The sequence below is a fragment of the Curcuma longa genome, chromosome 4 (genome assembly GCF_044706935.1).
Source record: "Curcuma longa cultivar G26 ecotype Majalengka, Jawa Barat chromosome 4, ITB_CL_G26_1.1, whole genome shotgun sequence".
Classification (NCBI taxonomy): Eukaryota; Viridiplantae; Streptophyta; class Magnoliopsida; order Zingiberales; family Zingiberaceae; genus Curcuma; species Curcuma longa.
The window spans coordinates 14325953-14350421 of record NC_133864.1 but is presented as its reverse complement, the minus strand read 5'-3'; the positions used below and the strand labels follow the sequence as shown (position 1 = coordinate 14350421).

The following is a 24469-nucleotide window of genomic DNA, read 5'->3' as shown; positions in this document are numbered from 1 at the left end:
GAGAAAGGGGATGCCAAGGACCAACTGATCGATGCATCCAATAATTTCAGCAGATTTGAGGATTTAGCGTTCATGGGTTCCAAGGAATAACATTGAGCGAGTCCACACAAGTTATTATTATTCTTTACAGACCAAGCACACTGCTTTCCTGGACCTTCTGTCCCAATGTTGCAAATTTGCACAACGCTCTATAAAATTTGAAAGATAGTACGTTCGTGAGAGGATAAGCTTTCCTAGGGTAACAATCACCAGGCACACATCAGCTTCCTGTTTGGAGCTTGCGTGTAAAGCGGTAGAAAGTTGACTAGAAAGGGCGTGGCTGCGAAGAATAAAATCATGAGCAGCTAGCCACCACGGGAACGGTAGGTGCGACTAAAGGTTGTGTGTATTGTGCAAGAGGAGGCAAATCTTAGTTTACCCTCTTACGCCATCTTTTGCGAAGAGTGGTCCTTCATGGGATCTTTTAACAGTCGTACTCTAGTTTGCCGACGTCCAAAAACAGTTGCAAAATCCTATATTTCTGCAGGAAGAATCGACTTCCCCACTTCATCATCATTCTCCAGCCCTCTATATAAATAGAAAACCAGAGAGATAGCGAAGCGTGCAATTAAGCATGACGATGAGCCAGGAGGGTGCTTGTGACATCAGCCTTTCTCTCGAGCTGAGCATTGGCCGGAGCAGGAGGAGCGCCAAGGAGTGCTCCGAGCCCTGCTACACATTTAGCCTTAGCGACAGCTTCGGAGCTAGTGATGCTGGCCTCTCTGTCAAGAAGGAAATTGCTAGTCATGATATAGCATGCGAGGAGGTGGAGGTGGAGGGGCTGTCGTTGTTCCGCAGCGGTACTGGCAGCGACGAGGACGACGACGTTGGAGTGAGGAAGAAGCTCAGGCTTACAAAGGAGCAGTCTGCTCTGTTAGAGAACAGATTCAAGGAGCACAGCACCATAAAATACGGTAACTAATAAAACTTGCTCAGTTCCAGGTCAATTTGCATGCCGCTCACCGGTTTGATTATTGTTTACGCTGGTGTGTGCTCAGAGGCAAAAGCATGCCCTGGCTGAGCAACTCAATCTCCGGCCACGGCAGATCGAAGTATGGTTTCAGAATAGACGGGCAAGGTTTGTGTCTAAATCCATCCAGTTTTTAATGTGATAAAAAGAAAAGAAGCACGAGAGAATTAGCTCTGTCGTGGAACATGTCAGGACTAAGCTGAAGCAGATGGAAGTGGACTGCGAGTTCCAAAAGAAGCGCTGCCAGAAGTTGAGCGACGAGAACCGGAGGCTGCACAAAGAGCTACAGCAGATAAAGACTCTGATCAAAGCTGCACCATCTCACATGAGCTTCCCTGCTGCAGTCAACCTCACCATCTGCCCTTCCTGTGGGAGGAGAGGTCACAGTAGTGCTGGCAATGACCAATAAGTCATTTAGGACAACCTCGAATCCACACACGTTCCTCTCTTTTTACTGGGAACGGAAGCATTGCAGTGCCGCGAAGCATCATCAAAGTGAATATTTTTTACTTTAATTTCTCGTCAATGGTCGGTCAACATGTGAAATGTAAGCCCTGGTGCAATCGTTCGCATGAGTGCAGCTGTGCAGGCTTAGTCGCCAACCATGCATGACTGCAGTCTGTAGTGTGCCATTACTTTGCTAGCAAGAACACGTTTGATAATTTGAGTTGCATGCTGATTGGGACAGGTAGCCATGGATAAGAAGGAATTGAGGGCACGTGAAGATGACACAGTTCGATATCAGCACGAGCACTCCCCTCGCTACGTGATAAGCTATAACCGATCGAATTGGTTCAGTGCAGGGAATATCATGGGAGCCCCCAGTGAGAACATATGCTGTCGGCCACTTTCAATGTGGACGCCGTTGCAGTTTGTAATTATCCGAAGTGTGTGACTAATGTGAAGTAGTACTAAGAAAAATTCCCACAAATTGGGAAAAAAGGGACCATTATTGAGAGGCACCCGCTTAAGGTACAAGTCCGGCGACGAGTCATTTCTGATCTTTCTATCTTCGCGTGGGAAGAAGAGTGCAAACATATAAAGCCAGCAAAAAAAAATTAAAGCACAGGTATCTTTCTTTAGTAATGCAAGTTTAACCATGGTTGGTTGCTGCAGTGTAGCGGTTGATTCTTAACCGATTAACCGATGTGAAATACCCTGTTGATTGCTTCACCCCTTCTACAGTGAGCTATTAGGCCAAAGCCAAGTCTGTCATGATTTATTCTTTTTTTCAAATCGTTTGAGACAGTACTTGTATGCCACAAGGCTATTAAGAAGCAATTTCATATGGTTAAAAATGAGATCATCCAACGTTGTGGCCAATATCATTCGTAGGATAATCATTATTCCATCCGACGCTATAGAGAAAGGATAGAAAGAGCATGGGTCAAAAACAGCTACTTAGAAGCATATATAGTAGATCCCAAACGAGAATACACCATGGCCACAAGTGTGTAGGGAAAACAAGAAGAGAGTCGAACCTTCTTGACGTTAGCATGCACAAGTGAAATAGTTGTGGAGTAGTTGGCAATAAAACTACGACTTTACGCAATCAACACACCTAGCTTTAACTGTAAGGAAAAGTGGAGGAATACAATTGAGTTCGCCCATGATGGGGGTTAATCAAAATTCGTTAAAGATTGATTACAATAACTAAAATATTTTAATATTTATTGCATATGGGAACATAAATATATTTGTAAAATGATAGCACATGAGATGAGATGGTAATTAATTTTCTCGTCTCTTTCTCATTCTTTCTTTAAAAAAAAAAGGATATTTAGACAGAAGACATTTTATTTTAGCAATTAGTTTTTGATTGATATGAACAATTACAGAATTTTTTTTATCCTAATAATTAAATTTGTAAATCTACATAACTAAGTCCCTTCTTTCTTATAAATATCTCCCATATATGCATAATCACTACTCAATTTTGTTTTTCTTTAAAATAAACCTTTTTTCTAAATCCTCCCCTCTTAACTAAAATTTAGTATAATTTACCTCTCAACTCATAATTTTGTGTCCACCACCTAGCTACTCATACAATGAGATAGATAATTGTTTAATTCCTCTCATTGAGATTGAACTTAAAGGGAGGATATATTCCATGTTAGAGTTTCCTATCACCATGCTAATAAAAGTTTGGTTCCCATTCCATCTCTTCCCAAATTATCGATATATAAAGTGACTTTGGTTAGGGTCTCGTAATGTGGATCATTGTTAAAACAGGGTGCAACAAGGAAACATGCAAATGGTAGTAAGAGAGGGAGCCTATTACTGTATAACATATACGTCAGAGAGGAAAAATATATGAGAAGGGGATCAAAGGGAAAAGGGCCACCACCATAGTCCGTCTTCTAGTTTCATCTTTACTTGTGTCTTGTCATTTTCGATTTCTTAATAAATCTAACAAAAAGAACGCCAGTTTTCTCCTACAATCGAGTCAACCAGAAAAACGTGAAAGCACTGACCTAAAACTCAAAAGCTGCAAACATATCCTTTCCTATGGTTGTATATGTTTGTATGAAAAGCCGCGAGGTGATGCGTGGTTGAGGTGACTGCCACCAAACCCTCCCCTGCCATGCCCTACGAGGCGAGGTCAGGAAAGCCAATGTACCCCCACGTAGAGAGGCTCCCACCACCATGCATCCCTTCTCGTGCTAATTAGCACTCGCCATTTAGCACCTGATTAACAAACTGCTGCAACTTCTTTTAACTGCACTCACTTGAGCGATTCGTCAGTGTACTGGCTGCAACATTTCAACTGCAAACGCACGTTAACGAATCCGTATTACCCATTCGATTGCGCCGGACCTGGGGAGTTAGAAAGAATCAAGGATAATGAGTTTGATCCACAATAATTCCTTCGTGCATGCTTTAATGGATTACGACTATGTCCAAGCTCAAGGGATGATTAGTAGTTCTGTGTGCGCCTGAAGGTTCAAACAGGAGCAGCTCTAAGTCCACAATTTCTTTAAACGAGCGCAATCATTAAGCTAGACGAGTAAATTATGTGAACATTAATGTGATGGGTGAGCTGATAGATTTAAGATAGATTTTACCTGGTTGACGATGAGGATGACGGTAGAAGATTGGCAGAAGTAAGATTAGTCATGTCCATGATAGTGTCCTGCCTGGTTGGTCAATGCATATATGACAACAATATTTGATTTAAATGGGTTTTGTTGAGCATAATGTATCTGTGACATCCTAACTTACAAAATAGAAAAATTCAGATAACAGAATAAATAAGACTGAAGAAAAATATAAAATAAATAAGATTAAACAATAAAAATTAAGAAAATACAAACTACAAACCCTTAATATTTATATGATTGTAGAATAAATACTAATTCTAATGTGATATGATTTTATATGGCAAATAAGTAAACTGTTTTGTTTTGTTTTTTTTGCAACTTTTACACTAGTTTTTTTTATACTACTTTATAGATAAAGTTGAAATATTCTCTTCTGCAAAAAGGTGGAATCCGCCACCTTAGCGGTCTCACACGATCGGCCCCACGATTATTTGTGAGGAGGTAAATCGAGAAATTACAAAGTTGAAATATTCTCAAACATTGCCATGATGTTTATGTCTATAGTTAATATTACATGAAAATGCTTCTATTTCTATTGCCTCCTCCGACTTTAGTATGTACCATTATTTCTTTGACACGACGATAAGAGAACGTTAATGTTGGTACTTGCAGTTACCTTCGAGCCCTAGTCAAGTGGAAATTTGACTAGCAAATGCAGGAAGGACACTAATTCATGTATTGGCGGAGTTTGTTTTTATTTAATTATGTGCGTAAATATGTAATAGATTACGATTTGTACTCGTGAACACAAGAGGATAAACATTAGAGTCGAAAAGTCTTGATTATTTTCATTATATTCTTGTATAATTTTTTAAATATTAATTATCTTAAATTGAAATATTATCTTGATGTGAATAGTCGAAAATGATGGTAAACTTGAGAATGTATGAAAAATTAAGAAGAAATATTATTTGTGTCGAATCTTTGCCGCCCACCCAGCATGACCTAATTTTCAAACTGAGATTAACATAACAAGACTCAGTTTTTGCCTTTTTGGCGGATTATACCGCTCCACGCTGGGTCGCCGGCACGGGGAATTCCAGCTTGTGGTGGACGTGAAGTTGGAAGAACAATCCAAGGGAATAATGCAGTGTCTCTTGGAGGCAAGTGGTGGCATGGGGAAGCGGCGGGGGCGGAGGCGGGACGCAATGGATGCCTGCTGCCAATCACTGACAGGTCTTGTCAGTTGTCACCTTCTCTCCACTGAGCCAGCACAGGCGCATGCAGGTGGATCCCTCGGCTAGCGAAAGCGAAACTCCCGGGGGGCGACTCGCTCCCCTCCCCCGTCGGCCCTTCTGATTTCCTCCGTTCTCGCCTCTCGTGGCAGTCTGCGCCTGGCACAACAGCATAGACATCACTGACAGTGCCGCGATGCATGCATATTGTTGATGGTTCGTTCATGCCCAGAATCACTGTTACTAATAAGGCGTCTTTCAATTATACACGCACATGAATTAAGTTATTCGAGGAGCTGTATCTGACTGACATCACATGGAGCATCCTTCACTGCTTTAATATATTCCTTCTTTCAAAACCTCCCATGCCACTGTACTTGAGAATAAGAATCCATACGCGTCATTGATGGGCTTGAAATAATTTCTAGGGAATAGAATTAAAGGACCTGGAATGATAATTTCAGAAATAGAATCTGGATTTTAGTAGGCGTGCAGTTTTGTTAACCTTGAAATTTAATGATAAACTCATTAAAATTTCCACGTAACCCACACACACCACTCGATTATAATGGACACTGACACTGTGAAGGCCCAGAGCGGGATGTGTCTAATCATTAACTATTAGTTTAAAACAAAGAACGAGAGTATATACCATGAAAAAAAAATACAAGCATCCATATTAGTAATTTGAAATACAATCATAGTACACATAAAACGTATACCAAATTAATCTGTTTCTACTATTAGAATTGTGATATGATATTATTATTGACTGAATATGATACACATACATACAAGTTAATCTTGTGATTTTTATGAGATATAAAATAGGCTTTTTCTAAAATAAGGCATTATGTATTTCTATCTAGACATTTTAAAATTTAACCATGCTATCAAGGATGTCAAATAATATTATTTGTATTCTTAATGATAAAGAATTGAAATAATACATGTAAGTGACTATGACATACATCAAATGCATAAATTTTCAAAAAAAAAAATTTCTTACTAAAATGATGCAAGTATGATGTGACATAGCAATACCAATTCATATTATAACAAAATACATATATGAAATAATGTCATGGCATATGATAGGGCACACAATCATGATAGTTATATATGGCTCATAAGAAAATACCTAGATAGGGTTAACACACCATATACTTATCCAGTGTGAAGAAATTACATTCTTAGAAATTCAATACCTATTGGAACTCCTTGATTGCAATTGGTACTCATTAGGGATAACTTCTCTACATACCATCCTAATGACTCTCTTAGGCTTTTTAGAAGCCATCATAGTAGTCTCCTCAACACTAGGAATAACCTTCTTTGTAACCATGACTTGACTCTTAGACTTAGGGTTAGTTCTATAGCTATATGGAACTCTATGGTATGAGGTCATGCTTTCCTTGAACTTATATTTGTATTATAAATCCATCTTGTCCATAGATGACTATTGTCTTCCTAAACCTAGGTTTGCTTCTTGAACCCTTTAACATTATTTGTCATTTTTTAAGAGTCTTTTTTAATTTATCAAGTCTTGACCTTAAAACTTAATTTTTTATTTTTAAGTTATTAATCCTTAATTTATAATGAATGTCTTGATCATTTTTCTTTTTAGGTAAATGTCTAAATTTCTTAGAGTTTTTACCTAGATTATTCTTATCCTTAGATTAAGTAGGTCTATCATGAAATACCTTAAATTTATCGTTAGGTCTATCATATTTTCTATTTTCATGATAAGTAGCACTAAGAGGATATAATTTATTTCTAACATGCTTGCTATCCTAAAATAAAGGAATACCATTAACCAATGATGCCTCAGATCTTGCCTTAGGTCTCTTCTGTTGGATTGCAATGGTGCAAACATAGTCTCATATCTAAAACATATGGAAAAGATCATGGATTTAAAAGGATGGAAGATATCTCCATTGGCATGAGACCTTTTGGGTTGAGCTCAAGAATAAAACCATAAGAACTTAGGCTTAAAGTGGACAATATCATGTCATTGTGGAGATATTTTGATTCCATCGGTTCTAACAAGTGATATCAGAACGAGGCTGCTCTTCACCGGACTAACCGCCGGAAGAGCCATGATTCAGATCTAACCATGTAGGTTGAACCTTAAAACAAAAGAAGTAGGTGCTTCCGTGTCTGAATCAAGAGGATCAGACACCAGGTAGGTTGAACCTTAAAACAAAGGAAGTGGGTGCTTCCGTGTCTGAATCAAGAGGACCAGACACCAGGTAGGTTGAACCTTAAAACAAAGGAAGTGGGTGTTTCCGTGTCTGAATCAAGAGGACCAGACACCAGGTAGAAAGTCCTAGTACCGATGGAATCAAAATATCTCCACAATGGTATGATATTGTCCACTTTGGGTCTAAGCTCTCATGACTTTGTTCTTGGGCTCTCCCCAAAAGATCTCATACCAACTCAACAATCAGTCTATTGGTTTTATTTTAGAAGCATACAGAAATGAATCAATTTGACTGATTGACAAATCGACTCGATTAATATTTAAAAAATCAATAAAATCAGACATATTTTAAAAAGTTTAGAAGTTGTTATTTGATCGTTGACTATATCAATCGACTAGTAGGGGATATTAATTGACTGATAGATAAAAATCAACCCTAACAACAACTGTATAAGTAGGGTTTCACTTGAAGGAGAAGGAGCCAATTCTTGAGGGTTTGAGGACGAAGTGCTACTGTATTTCTAAACCAACAAAAGGTTATTCCAAGCAACAAAAAAGCATCCAAAGAAAGATCTCATTTGTAAAAATATTTTTACTTTCATTTGTATTATTGTTTCTTGTTGCATTATTGTGTTCTTATAAGAACATGGGTCCTAACACATTACTCCATATCCATCTTCAAAAAATACTCCATCCTTGCCTTCCATGAAGCAAACTCTCTTAAATCGAAAGACGGAGGTACCCAAGTGTCGTATCCAAATCCATCTCGAGGTTCCATGTCGGAGCTCAAGTTGAGCTCCATTGATTAGTCTTTTGACTTGTTGATATTGAGAGCTTTGATATCACTAGCTTATTAAAATCAATAGATCATAATGTATGATATTCTCCACTTAAAGTCTAAGTTTTCATAATTTTATTTTTTGACTTTACCCAAAAGATTTATACTAATGAAGATATCTATTATCTTATAAATTTATGATTTTTTAATATATTTTTAATATAGAACGTTGATTTAATCTCAATATTTATCACATATAATAATCTAAGATATAACACGCATGTAATAATCTAAGATATCTATCACAGAAATCTTATTAAAAAATAGTTAATATATTTAAAAATAGAATTTCCCTATTTAAAAATAATATTTGATCTTTCAACGAACGCAATTGTTGGTCGTCAGGGTCTCGACACAGACATCATGTACGATGCTTTGTAATTGCGTACCAGTTCTGACAATTCACCAATGTACTAATAGGTGGAATGAATCCGATAATATTTAGAGTAAAAATTTATCTCTATCAACTAGATTTTACATAAGTAAATAGTCAAAATCATGTTTTATCCGTAGAAATGAATTTTATTTTAGATTACTTAAAATGCAATTAAAAAACTTACAATTACATTATTTACACATATTTTTTTTTTCATTACTTGTCTTCTTCAAATTCTTCATCAAAATAGTCACAAATTAGAAGGTCAGGTATATACTTATACATTAAGTTCAGAACTATATATATACTTCTATAATATTAAAATTGAAAATTTCTCAATTTGTAGATTGAATTGACAGGCTCCATTATTCCTGAGGAATGCCCCACCACGCTGCGATGTGTTGCTTTACATGACCTTAGCATCGACAACATTCCAAACTGTTAGAATTGCATTATGCAATAACATTACACCAATCACAGAGTGCCTGACCCATTCAGATAATCAAGACCATAAAAGCACCATAATATTAGTAATCTCCAGGCTGCCATGCATGTATATGAGCTTCCACTTTACCGCAACACTTTGAAATTTCGAGTTCAAATTTTGAATATAATATGTGTCGTCCAACAATCAACTAAGATAAACTCGACATTGGAGGACGATTGACGTGAAAGGCAAAAGTGCTATTGTTTGGCTTTAGTTGGAGGAGGACGAGGGAAGCAACAACAAATCAATAATTAGTGCAGTGCCCTTAAGAAACGTGAAATGAACCAGGATAAATAAATAAATTTCTGAGGATGAATTCCATTCAGTTATTCCTCGGCCAAATGGCTTTAATTTTCCTTTGCCAGCTACTTCAGCATCAGCTTTGATTAATAGACGGAGTCATGAAAAATCTATGTCGGAGTATATCCTATATATTGTGTCCTTTATATGCGTACATATCCCTTTATGTTCATCATAACTCAAACGTATAAGCTTCTTTATTTTTACAATGACAAGAGCATGAAGGGGATATGATGTGTTTTGCATATTTTAGCAATGACTCGTGCTTGATTAATACCACTAACAGGTCATCGATCATATTCCATTTAACTAACAACATTAAATGATGATAATAAAAAATACAAAGACAGCGTTAGGAAACAACAAATACTAAAATATATATGAGAAATGAGAAACATTCCTTAGAAGTTATAATCATTAATTCTTGTTTTATCTCCTTTTCCATTTATAGCAGAAAGCCTAGCTTAATTACATACACATAATACATTAATGATTTTATTAAAGTGAAACTTTATTTTGCCACCCAAATCTCCTCTCTTTTTTTTTCTCTTAATCTTTGCGAAACAGTGGAAGCCGCAGCCAGTACTACGCAACCAGGTCGAGAAACTTTGAGGACTTGACGTTAACAAGTGGACTTATAAATACCCTCTGGCAGGTTATAGTATATACCGACGACGATTAATTAATGAACAGCAGGAGAAGAATATTAATTACAGTAACATTGCAGATTGGACACGAACACGCTAGCAGATAGCTCATCCTATAGATGGACAGCAAAAATAATGCAGGGAGAGGAGGACCGTGGCTTGCAAGAAGGTGAGCAGCTAGCTTCCTTGTGATATAGACAAAATGTCATATCAGATATATCATTCACAAATGCTTTGCATCTTTCCCATCATCATGTTTTAACTTTATTCCCATCTCGTCGATAGCTAGCTTCATGTTCTCCATGAGTATTTCTTCAGTAGGGTTTAGCCTTGCTTCAACTTGGGCTTCTACTGAACAACCATAATTACACCTCCAGTTGTACTCCCTCGACAAAACATCTGCAAGAATTATTTATAGTGTTATATATATAGTTTTCAGCCTTAATTGCAGGTTGCCTTTGATTTGTCAGATCACAATTTGAATGAGTTAACTAAAATTGATCTTATTCAATAATATATGTACCATTCCATTTTAAATTTTGGAACATAATCAAGATGGGTATATATTGCTTGTGGCACTTATATACTGGTGTTGTGTTATGAGTTGGTATCACTGAGTCCATTAGGGAATTAATATATCTTATATGATTTTTATTCTGCAAAATAGTTAAACAATAACTAAATAAAAACAGAAAAATATTATAAAACATTGTTCATTTACTTTTTGGAAGAAAGTAGAGTAAAATGTTTACTTTATTATACAATATAAAATTTTGAATCTGAACAAAAAATATAATTTTTTATTTAAATTGAATGGAAATAATATAGAAAAAATTTTAATATATTTTTTAGTTTTGTGATCCTAAACTCTAAATCAGAAAAATGTATAATTTATGTCCCTCCTATAAAAAAAGAATACTTATAAAGTGAAATAACTTTACGGTTTGGAAGTTTTTGCCAATTTACTTTTGATAGCTATTCCAATGTGATCGTAACTTAGTATGTCTAATTGTACTTATATCAAATAGATTGATTTAATGTAAGCTAGACATAAATTATTATATAAAGTTGTTTAGTGAAGCAAATTAATAGTGTGGAGATATATTATTTTCATATTTTTAACATATTATGTATTGACATCGTCAATCAATTTAATCATTGTTTCAAAGTGTCAATCAAATAAAATACTTAATAATTGAAAGTAGTATGTTTGATATAACTTTGCATGACAAGATTTGAATTTAGTTAAGAACATAAACAAATTGGCAACCCGTAGCTTAATCTACTACGTAGACATATGGATCGTTCTACCTTTATAGGGTTTTAAAGTTTTAAAATGGATGACATTTCCAATTCCTTTTCAACAATGCATGCGAGCAAAAATCCTATGCCATGGGAAAATATTCAACAATCAGATATTCACGGTCACAAACTTATTACTAAATACCATGTCCATAATTTGCAACCATGCACAAGAAAAACATAATAGAATGAGGCATTTGCTATTTTAATTAATTTTGCAAGAGTTAGACAATCATCATTCTCTAACTTCCAAATGAGATATATATATATATTTGTTAGATTATTTGACAAATTAAACATAAACAATATTTATTAAATGTTTTTGAAAATTTCAGTTTTAAAAGTTTTTAATATTTTAATTAATAGCTTTGACAATGACACGTAAACTAAGTGTCTCATAGAGTGCTTTGTTTTCCCACTGACAATATGTTACATGTGTAAGAAACTATATTAGAGTCGTCGTTATCGTTGAGTTTGACTAGTTGTGGAACTATTAACTAAAAGTTCATGATGATCAAGCCGTAATCACAAGACAAGGTACAAGAAGCTAGCCGAACATTCATAAAGTAATAAAGACGCTTAAGAAAAGACATTAACTAATACAAATATCTAATCACTGTACTACTACGGAGAAGGTGATGTTATATATATAGATATATATATATACACCACGATGCAATTTGTAAAGGTTGTTCGACTCAAGTTACCGCGGCCCAAGTTCCAAAGCACATGAGAATCGTTGGCCCCACGCCGGAAATTTTGCAGGGTACGTAATAACGCGCGTCCCAACGAAGAACAAAAGAACAGCAGTAGAAGCAGTCTTTGATTGGAAGCGGCCACAGCAGTGTTTTAAGATCAATCACACCGCAACAGTAATGGAATTGTTATTTAGGATCGATCAAAGGGACTTCCATTATTGATGTTTTAAGTGTCCATGTATCAGGGCATTCATAATGGTGCTATGGTGGAAATTTTTAGGTCAAATTAAAGCATCTAATCCCATTAATTTAAGTTAATTAATGGACGGCAAATCTAAATACAGTCGCTACGTGATTTGACGTGGGCCGACCCGTCCACCACGCTTTAACAGTTGGAATTGCATGCCTTTCTCTCTCGTGGTGTGCCCATCTCTAGCTCCTGGTCTTTTGTCCACCCTCTAACCTTTCGTCGATTAAAAAGAAAGAAAGCTTCCCCACCCCCCTTCTAGGGTTTGCTGCTCCCCCCTCTTTCTCCTCCCATCTCACCTTCCGCTTTGCCCTCCTCGCTTTTAGCATCAGTGACCTAACCCGATTAGTTGTACTGCACTACTGCTCCTTTTTTTGGGAGGGACTAAGCTAGCTGATGGAGGAGTTCTCTCAGCTGGGGAGCAATCTATGGGGAGGCATCGTGTGCTCCACAGCATCAAAACTCGCGACTGATGACGCTGCAATGGTCGCTGCAGCTCCTCGTCCTCCTCCACCTACTTCCGGAGCCACCGCTCATGCTTCCATATTCGACAAGACTGGCGGCTGCGGCATCCCTGCCGCTGCCCTCCTCGCCGGCCACCAAAACTCCTCCGCCTCACTCCTCTTCCAGGGAAAGCACGAGGGCGGCCTCGGTGGGGCCTCCTCCTCCCATTTTCCTCCCACCTCCGACGTCGACGCCATCAAGGCCAAGATTATCTCCCACCCCCAGTGCTCCAGCCTCCTAGCCGCCTACATCGACTGCCAAAAGGCACCGCTCACTCACTGATCTAGCTCGGCTAGCTTTCTTACTTTATATATCCAGGTAATTATTCTTCAAATTATTTTTTCAGATCGGAGCGCCGCCGGAAGTGGTGGACCGGCTCTCTGCCGTAGCGCAAGAGTTGGAAATGCGGCAGCGAGCGAGCTTGATCTGCCGTGACGCTCCCACCGACCCGGAGCTGGACCAGTTCATGGTGCCCTAATTATCCAACACCCCCAACGAACCCTCCATTTTCGGAAATCGACTTGTTTCTTCATCTCCACATGTATGTATATATATTAATCATGTTGTGCTGTTGTTGGCTGCCAGGAGGCCTACCACGAGATGCTGGTCAAATACAGGGAAGAGCTGACGAGGCCATTACAGGAGGCCATGGAGTTCTTCCGCAGGATCGAGTCTCAGCTCAACTCTCTCTCCCTCTCCGATGCCTCCCTTCGCTGCTTGACGGCAGGTAGCTTATTAAGTTATCTATGATCGTTCGTCGTTATCTATTACATACCACGAGTTCCGAGCGAGAAACCTCGTCTATCTTCAATGGATTGGAAGAGTGAAGAGAGGGAGGCGATGAGGATGCACTACCACTGCCGTATGTCAGAAGGCGAAGTACGTGCATTTTTACGAGGAGAATCCCTTCTTTCACGCAAAGCTGAGGCGAAAGATCTGCTGTGGCCGGCTCGATTTGCAGGATCTATTAATTAATTATTAGTTGCTCAAACACGCTCACACCCTACCGGTTTCTTCTTCTGCTACTACCATTACACCTATAGTTAATCAATACTTTCCGGTCGAATGTGTCGTCACTATTTAGATAGTTGCTGTAGTTTAATTAGTTTGCTAGCTTTTCAGGTTTAGGATGGGAAAGTAGCTTGTGGTTGTTGGTTTACATCTCTCTCTATATATATTTATATATAGGGTTTCGTTGTACGAGGCTTCCTTAGGTACTCTGGTCATCTTAGAGTTCTCGCTTAGTTATTGCTTAAAACGTTTCCTCTTCCACTCCGACGCCCCTCTTGTTAGTGTGGGAGGCCGGCCCCCTCCTAATTGTACAAGTAGGAAGAAGCCTGACACAAAGTTAGCCTTTTGCGTTCTGACGAGGGAGGGAGGGAGTGGAGTGGTTTTCTTAGGGTTCCAAAGAGAACATGCGCCTTGACTCCCTCTACCTCGAGAATAATCGATTAATCATTCCCCATGTTCTTGGCCAACATTATTATTATTTTTACTATTTAAATATTTCTCACACTTCTCTCTCTCTCTCTCTCTCTCTCTCTCTCTCTCCCTCCTCTCAATTTGCCCACCTTTTTATTTGTATTATTGGCTGTGATCCTACGGCTTTTCTCCTCAGGAATCCGTCCTACGTTCAGCGACAGCACGTTATAGTAAAAAGTTGATTGTCTATATCCAACACAGTAAAATGTTTTAGTGAAAATCCAAATCAGTATATTAACTTGATGTTAAACTTTGTAGCAAATTCGTTAAAACATTGGCGATCCACTTCTTTAATTTCTTGATTATAAGCCTATATGACGACTCTTTTAAGTGCTGCATATCATGTGTAATGAACTCGGTGGAATTTGCTTAAATCTACAAGATCGTAAACATTGAACCACAAGAATAAAGAATGATTTTATGAGTTATGCATTGCAATTATTGTAAGACTAGCACAACTAAAGTAGCTGGTTTCTCTATGAATGTTCATGGAATATTTTTTACTGGTGAAGATTTTTGTTCAGCTCAAGTTAACATTCTTCATTGCACTTCATTGTATATGTAATTAAAGCAATTCAAGTATCATCCATGCTATCAGAACTTAAACTAGATATATGGAAATTGATATGGAGTTTAATATTTGATCCAAAAAATTGTACAGTTCAACTGGGTTGACTTTATCTACTGTCCTTGATGATGCTTGACTTTTGGTAACTCTCTTTTAGACAATAAGTTTTTTTTTTTGAAATGGTTAATCTAAACTGAACATTCTTAACTAAGTTCACTAGCCCGTATTTATGTCTCTCTTTAAAAAAGAGAAAACAATGAAATTATCCCTTGAACGTTTATATTCTATCTTTAGGCTTTTATTTTTAATAGTTGCCATTGTTTATGGTCAAGATAATAAAATTTTCTTGATGGATTGTGATGTTCTTTATGTTTGTTGCATATATTTTATTTGTGGTAATAGGGTTTATGCTTCTCTCTATAAAAAACGCTTGTTTTTTAGATGAAAGATTTAAATTACTACATCGAACACTGGTTTTTGATAAAAGAAATAATGTTCCATTAATGCCAAAATTATTTTAAATTGCAATATACATGATCAATTAATAACAGATTTCTTGTAGTGTAATAATGCATACTTCTTTTAATGGAAAAAATCAAAATGAGATTTTTCCAATTTGTGCTGAAATGATAATTATTGCACTTAATATGCGAATTTGTTGTTATTTGCCAGTCAGAAGGTAACCCAAATTTACAAAATATATATAGAACTTTATATAAGCATTTCTCCTTTAGTTTATTTGTCTGGGTCATATGTATATTATATCTACCTATATGCATGATGGTTGCTGACACACATTAAATTCCAAAATTTAATTCTTGTTACACAGACCTAATCCATATTCAATCTAATTTAGTTCTTTTTGCAATCAAGAAAAGAAATTTAATCTCCTACATTTATCACATATAATAATCTAAGATATAACACGCATGTAATAATCTAAGATATCTATCACAGAAATCTTATTAAAAAATTGTTAATATATTTAAAAATAATATTTGATCTTTCAACGAACGCAATTGTTGGTCGTCAGGGTCTCGACACAGACATCTTGTACGATGCTTTGTAATTGCGTACCAGTTCTGACAATTCACCAATGTACTAATAGGTGGAATGAATCCGATAATATTTAGAGTAAAACTTTATCTCTATCAACTAGATTTTACATAAGTAAATAATCAAAATCATGTTTTATCCATAGAAATGAATTTTATTTTAGATTACTTAAAATGCAATTAAAAAATTTACAAATTACATTATTTACATATATACTTTTTTTTCATTACTTGTCCTCTTCAAATTCTTCATCAAAATAGTCACAAATTAAAAGGTCAGGTATATACTTAAACACTACGTTCAGAACTATATATATACTTCTATAATATTAAAATTGAAAATTTCTCAATTTGTAGATTGAATTGACAGGCTCCATTATTCCTGAGGAATGCCCCACCACGCTGCGATGTGTTGCTTTACATGACCTTAGCATCGACAACATTCCAAACTGTTAGAATTGCATTATGCATTAACATTACACCAATCACAGAGTGCCTGACCCATTCAGTATAATCAAGACCATAAAAGCACCATAATATTAGTAATCTCCAGGCTGCCATGCATGTATATGAGCTTCCACTTTACCGCAACACTTTGAAATTTCGAGTTCAAATTTTGAATATAATATGTGTCGTCCAACAATCAACTAAGATAAACTCGACATTGGAGGACGATTGACGTGAAAGGCAAAAGTGCTATTGTTTGGCTTTAGTTGGAGGAGGACGAGGGAAGCAACAACAAATCAATAATTAGTGCAGTGCCCTTAAGAAACGTGAAATGAACCAGGATAAATAAATAAATTTCTGAGGATGAATTCCATGCAGTTATTCCTCGGCCAAATGGCTTTAATTTTCCTTTGCCAGCTACTTCAGCATCAGCTTTGATTAATAGACGGAGTCATGGAAAATCTATGTCAGAGTATATCCTATATATTGTGTGTCCTTTATAGCGTACATATCCCTTTATGTTCATCATAACTCAAACGTATAAGATTCTTTATTTTTACAATGACAAGAGCATGAAGGGGATATGATGTGTTTTGCATATTTTAGCAATGACTCGTGCTTGGTTAATACCACTAACTGGCCATCGATCGTATTCCATTTAACTAACAACATTAAATGATGATAATTAAAAATACAAAGACAGTGTTAGGAAACAACAAATACTAAAATATATATAAGAAATGAGAAACAGTTCTTAGAAGTTATAATCATTCTTGTTTTATCTCCTTTTTCATTTATAGAAAACATAGCTTAATTACATACACATAGTACATTAATGATTTTATTAAAGTGAAACTTTATTTTGCCACCCAAATCTCCTCTCTTTTTTTTTCTCTTTATCTTTGCGAAACAATGGAAGGCGCAGCCAGTACTACGCAACCAGGTCGAGAAACTTGGAGGACTTGACGTTAACAAGTGGACTTATGAATACCCTCTGGCAGGTTATACCGACGACGATTAATTAATGAACAGCAGGAGAAGAATATTAATTACAGTAGCATTGCAGATTGGACACGAACACGCTAGCAGATAGCTCATCCTATAGATGGACAGCAAAAATAATGCAGGGAGAGGAGGATCGTGGCTTGCAAGAAGGTGAGCAGCTAGCTTCCTTGTGATATAGACAAAATGTCATATCAGATATATCATTCACAAATGCTTTGCATCTTTCCCATCATCATGTTTTAACTTTATTCCCATCTCGTCGATAGCTAGCTTCCTGTTCTCCATGAGTATTTCTTCAGTAGGGTTTAGCCTTGCTTCAACTTGGACTTCTACTGAACAACCATAATTACACCTCCAGTTGTACTCCCTCAACAAAACATCTGCAAGAATTATCTATAGTGTTATTTATACAGTTTTCGGCCTTAATTGCAGGTTGCCTTTGATTTGTCAGATCACAATTTGAATGAGTTAACTAAAATTGATCTTATTCAATAATATATGTATCATTCCATTTTAAATTTTGGAACATAATTAAGATGGGTATTTATTGCATGTGGCACTTAAATACTGGTGTTGTGATTATGAGTTGATATCACGGAGTCCATTAAAACAGAAAAATATTATAAAACATTGTTCATTTACTTTTTGGAAGAAAACAGAGTAAAATGTTTATTTTATTATACAATATAAAAATTAAAAATAAATTTTAATTTTGAATGTGAACAAAAAATATAATTTTTTATTTACATTGAATGGAAATAATAATATAGAGAAAATTTTAATAATCTTTTTTATTTTTGTGATCCTAAACTCTAAATCAGAAAAATATATAATTTATGTCCCTCCTATAAAAAAGAATACTTATAAAGTGAAATAACTTTACGGTTTGGAAGTTTTTGCCAATTTACTTTTGATAGCTATTCCAATGTGATCGTAACTTAGTATGTCTAATTGTTACTTATATCAAATAGATTGATTTAATGTAAGCTAGACATAAATTATTATATAAAGTTGTTTAGTGAAGCAAATTAATAGTGTGGAGATATATTATTTTCATATTTTTAACATATTATGTATTGACATCGTCAATCAATTTAATCATTGTTTCAAAGTGTCAATCAAATAAAATACTTAATAATTGAAAGTAGTATGTTTGATATAACTTTGCATGACAAGATTTGAATTTAGTTAAGCACATAAACAAATTGGCAACCCGTAGCTTAATCTACTACGTAGACATATGGATCGTGCTACCTTTATAGGGTTTTAAAGTTTTAAAATGGATGACATTTCCAATTCCTTTTCAACAATGCATGCGAGCAAAAATCCTATGCCATGGGAAAATATTCAACAATCAGATATTCACGGTCACAAACTATTACTAAATACCATGTCCATAATTTGCAACGATGCACAAGAAAAATATAATAGAATGAGGCATTTGCTATTTTAATTAATTTTGCAAGAGTTAGAAAATCATCATTATCTAACGTCCAAATGAGATATATATATATATAAATGTTTTTGAAAATTTCAGTTTTTAACGTTTTTAATATTTTAATTAATAGCTTTGACAATGACACGTAAACTAAGTGTCTCATAGAGTGCTTTGTTTTCCCACTGACAATATGTTACATGTGTAAGAAACTATATTAGAGTCGTCGTTTTCGTTGAGTTTGACTAGTTGTGGAACTATTAACTAAAAGTTCATGATGATCAAGCCGTAATCACAAGACAAGGTACAAGAAGCTAGCCGAACATTCATAAAGTAATAAAGACACTTAAGAAAAGACATTAACTAATACAAATATCTAATCGCTGTACTACTACGAAGAAGGTGATGTTATATATATATATATATACCACGATGCAATTTGTAAAGGTTGTTCGACTCAAGTTACCGCGGCCCAAGTTCCAAAGCACATGAGAATCGTTGGCCCCACGCCGGAAATTTTGCAGGGTACGTAATAACGCGCGTCCCAACGAAGAACAAAAGAACAGCAGTAGAAGCAGTCTTTGATTGGAAGCGGCCACAGCAGTGTTTTAAGATCAATCACACCGCAACAGTAATCGAATTGTTATTTAGGATCGATCAAAGGGACTTCCATTATTGATGTTTTAAGTGTCCATGTATATCAGGGCATTCATAATGGTGCTATGGTGGAAATTTTTAGGTCAAATTAAAGCATCTAATCCCATTAATTTAAGTTAATTAATGGACGGCAAATCTAAATACAATCGCTACGTGATTTGACGTGGGCCGACCCGTCCACCACGCTTTAACAGTTGGAATTGCATGCCTTTCTCTCTCGTGGTGTGCCCATCTCTAGCTCCTGGTCTTTTGTCCACCCTCTAACCTTTCGTCGATTAAAAAGAAAGAAAGCTTCCCCACCCCCCTTCTAGGGTTTGCTGCTCCCCCCTCTTTCTCCTCCCATCTCACCTTCCGCTTTGCCCTCCTCGCTTTTAGCATCAGTGACCTAACCCAATTAGTTGTACTGCACTACTGCTCCTTTTTTTGGGAGGGACTAAGCTAGCTGATGGAGGAGTTCTCTCAGCTGGGGAGCAATCTATGGGGAGGCATCGTGTGCTCCACAGCATCAAAACTCGCGACTGATGACGCTGCAATGGTCGCTGCAGCTCCTCGTCCTCCTCCACCTACTTCCGGAGCCACCGCTCATGCTTCCATATTCGACAAGACTGGCGGCTGCGGCATCCCTGCCGCTGCCTTCCTCGCCGGCCACCAAAACTCCTCCGCCTCACTCCTCTTCCAGGGAAAGCACGAGGGCGGCCTCGGTGGGGCTTCCTCCTCCCATTTTCCTCCCACCTCCGACGTCGACGCCATCAAGGCCAAGATTATCTCCCACCCCCAGTGCTCCAGCCTCCTAGCCGCCTACATCGACTGCCAAAAGGCACCGCTCACTCACTGATCTAGCTCGGCTAGCTAGCTTCTTACTTTATATATCCAGCTAATTATTCTTCAAATTATTTTTTTCAGATCGGAGCGCCGCCGGAAGTGGTGGACCGGCTCTCTGCCGTAGCGCAAGAGTTGGAAATGCGGCAGCGAGCGAGCTTGATCTGCCGTGACGCTCACACCGACCCGGAGCTGGACCAGTTCATGGTGCCCTAATTATCCAACACCCCCAACGAACCCTCCATTTTCGGAAATCGACTTGCTTCTTCATCTCCACATGTATGTATATATATTAATCATGTTGTGCTGTTGTTGGCTACCAGGAGGCCTACCACGAGATGCTGGTCAAATACAGGGAAGAGCTGACGAGGCCATTACAGGAGGCCATGGAGTTCTTCCGCAGGATCGAGTCTCAGCTCAACTCTCTCTCCCTCTCCGATGCCTCCCTTCGCTGCTTGACGGCAGGTAGCTTATTAAGTTATCTATGATCATTCGTCGTTATCTATTACATACCACGAGTTCCGAGCGAGAAACCTCGTCTATCTTCCATGGATTGGAAGAGTGAAGAGAGGGAGGCGATGAGGATGCACTACCACTGCCGTATGTCAGAAGGCGAAGTACGTGCATTTTTACGAGGAGAATCCCTTCTTTCACGCAAAGCTGAGGCGAAAGATCTGCTGTGGCCGGCTCGATTTGCAGGATCTATTAATTAATTATTAGTTGCTCAAACACGCTCACACCCTACCGGTTTCTTCTTCTGCTACTACCATTACACCTATAGTTAATCAATACTTTCCGGTCGAATGTGTCGTCACTATTTAGATAGTTGCTGTAGTTTAATTAGTTTGCTAGCTTTTCAGGTTTAGGATGGGAAAGTAGCTTGTGGTTGTTGGTTTACATCTCTCTCTATATATATTTATATATAGGGTTTCGTTGTACGAGGCTTCCTTAGGTACTCTGGTCATCTTAGAGTTCTCGCTTAGTTATTGCTTAAAACGTTTCCTCTTCCACTCCGACGCTCCTCTTGTTAGTGTGGGAGGCCGGCCCCCTCCTAATTGTACAAGTAGGAAGAAGCCTGACACAAAGTTAGCCTTTTGCGTTCTGACGAGGGAGGGAGGGAGTGGTGGTTTTCTTAGGGTTCCAAAGAGAACATGCGCCTTGACTCCCTCTACCTCGAGAATAATCGATTAATCATTCCCCATGTTCTTGGCCAACATTATTATTATTTTTACTATTTAAATATTTCTCACACTTCTCTCTCTCTCTCTCTCTCTCTCTCCTCTCAATTTGCCCACCTTTTTATTTGTATTATTGGCTGTGATCCTACGGCTTTTCTCCTCAGGAATCCGTCCTACGTTGAGCGACAGCACGTTATAGTAAAAAGTTGATTGTCTATATCCAACACAGTAAAATGTTTGAGTGAAAATCCAAATCAGTATATTAACTTGATGCTAAACTTTGTAGCAAATTCGTTAAAACATTGGCGATCCACTTCTTTAATTTCTTGATTATAAGCCTATATGACGACTCTTTTAAGTGCTGCATATCATGTGTAATGAACTCGGTGGAATTTGGTTAAATCTACAAGATCGTAAACATTGAACCACTAGAATAAAGAATGATTTTATGAGTTATGCATTGAAATTATTGTAAGACTAGCACAACTAAAGTAGCTGGTTTCTCTATGAATGTTCATGGAATATTTTTTACTGGTGAAGATTTTTGTTCAGCTCAAGTTATCATTCTTCATTGCACTTCATTGTATATGTAATTAAAGCAATTCAAGTATCATCCATGCTATCATAAGTTAAACTAGATATATGGAAATTGATATGGAGTTTAATATTTGATCCAAAAGTTGTACAATTCAACTGGGTTGACTTTACCTACTGTCCTTGATGATGCTTGACTTTTGGTAACTCTCTTTTAGACAATAAGTTTTTTTTTGCAATAGTTAAACTAAACTGAACATTCTTAACTAAGTTCACTAGCCCGTATTTATGTCTCTCTTTAAAAAGAGAAAACAATGAAATTATCCCTTGAACGTTTATATTCTATCTTTAGGCTTTTATTTTTAATCGTTGCCATTGATTATGGTCAAGATAATAAAATTTTCTTGATGGATTGTGATGTTCTTATGTTTGTTGCATATTTTATTTGTGGTAATAGGGTTTATGCTTCTCTCTATAGAAAACGCTTGTTTTTTAGATGAAAGATTTAAATTACTACATCGAACACTGGTTTTTGATAAAAGAAATGTTCCATTAATGCCAAAATTATTTTAAATTGCAATATACATGATCAATTAATAACAGATTTCTTGTAGTGTAATAATGCATACTTTTTTTAATGGAAAAAATCAAAATGAGATTTTTCCAATTTGTGCTGAAATGATAATTATTGCACTTAATATGCGAATTTGTTGTTATTTGCCAGTCAGAAGGTAACCCAAATTTACAAAATATATATAGAACTTTGTATAAGCATTTCTCCTTTAGTTTATTTTTCTGGGTCATATGTATATTATATGTACCTAATATGCATGATGGTTGCTGACACACATTAAATTCCAAAATTTAATTCTTGTTACACAGACCTAATCCATATTCAATCTAATTTAGTTCTTTTTGCAATCAAGAAAAGAATGGTTGGATACCAAAGAGTTTGCTTGCGTTGGTAATCAAGAAGTATACATGATGCTAGTTTGCTAGTTGACCTCAGTATTAAAAGGAGACTACATATGATCGACTATCTCTTTTATTTCATTTTATGCATCCCACTTGTTTAGATTTTTTAATTTCAACATAAAGATCTGTAATATTTCTTATCATACCTTTCATTATGATTTGAAAGTAATTTACAGTGTTCGATTTGGTCAGTGCAGGGTTGGAGCTAGCATATTGTTCTAATTGAGCATCCACCATTAACTTATTTTTTTCTTCTTGGCTCTTTGATTTGATTTAATTTCCTCTTTTTATGGAGAAGTTTTCGGCAACTTGTAATCTAGTATACATTGGTTGTAGTTAGCCGAGAGATTTTCATTACAAGTGTTCTTATTGATCGTAGTTAATCTGGTTTGAGCAAACCAAGTGGTCAATAAGCTCCATTCTTCCACAGATACATTAGTTCTTTCTTTTACATGATCTTTGGGTTCACCATTTGGGATACTAATAATTACACAGATGATAAGTTTGGGATTTGCTCTTCTGAAGACGATCAAGACGGAAGCGGAGGCGAAACCGAACTACCGGAGCTGGATGCATCCGCAGAAGACCGCGAGCTGAAGCACCAACTCCTGAAGAAGTACAGTGGCTATCTGAGCAGCCTGAGGCAAGAGCTGTCCAAGAAGAAGAAGAAAGGCAAGCTCCCAAAGGATGCGAGGCAGCAGTTGCTCAACTGGTGGGAACTCCATTACAAATGGCCATATCCTTCTGTAAGTAACTAATTAAGGGCTCGTTCGCATGCTCATAAAATCGTCAGAACACAGGAGCCTGCAAGTGAACATGTTTGAATTATGCATGGTTTAATTCTTAAATGAATGAACAGGAGACGCAGAAGGTGGCGCTGGCGGAATCAACGGGGCTCGACTTGAAGCAGATCAACAACTGGTTCATAAATCAAAGGAAGAGGCATTGGAAGCCTTCGGAGGACATGCAGTTCGTGGTGATGGATGGCTATCATGCTCCAAACGCTGCTCTGTACATGGACGGGCAGTACTTCATGGGAGATGGGCTCTATCGTCTCGGACCTTGAATTGAGGTCAGTTATGGTACCTATAACCTAATTAGACCTTGGCCTAAGCAAGTAATTATTTGGGCAGGTTATCTATCAATAAGCATATAAGCCGTCGTCTGTGTTATTATTAATTGCATGGTGCCAGTTGCTGTACGCTTCTACTTGCTACGTCTATTTATCTATTTATGGTGTTGTAAAAGAAATACTCTGTTCGTATAATTATTTAATCCCTCGCAAATTTTATTATCAAAACAAAATGATAATAAACGCCGTTAATTTGGAATGTTTTGTTCCGATATTCTTTGTTAATTCAGAATGTTTTGTTCGATGGTAAATCTTTTAATCTAGTGACGTTATTTATATATTACATACATTTAGA

At 37.0% G+C, this 24469-nt stretch overlaps 2 protein-coding genes and 1 pseudogene across 2 annotated transcripts; all 3 read left to right on the top strand.

The window, feature by feature from the left end:
• Positions 1–1646, top strand: part of LOC141827131 (homeobox-leucine zipper protein HOX15-like) — a 9387-nt pseudogene extending 7741 nt beyond the window's left edge.
• A 10924-nt stretch (positions 1647–12570) lies between these two features.
• Positions 12571–15397, top strand: LOC141826175 (homeobox protein knotted-1-like 6). The gene is made up of 3 exons (XM_074713421.1): positions 12571–13151; positions 13234–13356; positions 13473–15397. Exons 1-3 carry the CDS (start codon positions 12780–12782, stop codon positions 13635–13637), a joined length of 660 nt encoding a protein of 219 aa, XP_074569522.1. The 5' UTR covers positions 12571–12779; the 3' UTR covers positions 13638–15397.
• A 4372-nt stretch (positions 15398–19769) lies between these two features.
• Positions 19770–24333, top strand: LOC141826174 (homeobox protein knotted-1-like 6). The gene is made up of 5 exons (XM_074713420.1): positions 19770–20353; positions 20440–20562; positions 20679–20820; positions 23538–23788; positions 23902–24333. The coding sequence occupies exons 1-5, from the start codon at positions 19982–19984 to the stop codon at positions 24106–24108; spliced, it is 1095 nt and encodes a 364-aa protein (XP_074569521.1). The 5' UTR covers positions 19770–19981; the 3' UTR covers positions 24109–24333.
• The last annotated feature ends 136 nt before the right edge of the window (positions 24334–24469 follow it).

What these genes read in the sequence shown, in the direction of transcription:
- LOC141826174 (XM_074713420.1), top strand. Translation starts at nt 19,982, where the DNA reads ATGGAGGAGTTCTCTCAGCTGGGGAGCAATCTATGGGGAGGCATCGTG. An exon ending in CCTTCGCTGCTTGACGGCAG is followed by an intron (nt 20,821 to 23,537) that starts GTAGCTTATTAA and finishes ATAATTACACAG; the next exon opens with ATGATAAGTTTGGGATTTGC. An exon ending in ACAAATGGCCATATCCTTCT is followed by an intron (nt 23,789 to 23,901) that starts GTAAGTAACTAA and finishes ATGAATGAACAG; the next exon opens with GAGACGCAGAAGGTGGCGCT.
- LOC141826175 (XM_074713421.1), top strand. Translation starts at nt 12,780, where the DNA reads ATGGAGGAGTTCTCTCAGCTGGGGAGCAATCTATGGGGAGGCATCGTG. An exon ending in CCTACATCGACTGCCAAAAG is followed by an intron (nt 13,152 to 13,233) that starts GCACCGCTCACT and finishes TTATTTTTTCAG; the next exon opens with ATCGGAGCGCCGCCGGAAGT. An exon ending in CGGAGCTGGACCAGTTCATG is followed by an intron (nt 13,357 to 13,472) that starts GTGCCCTAATTA and finishes GTTGGCTGCCAG; the next exon opens with GAGGCCTACCACGAGATGCT.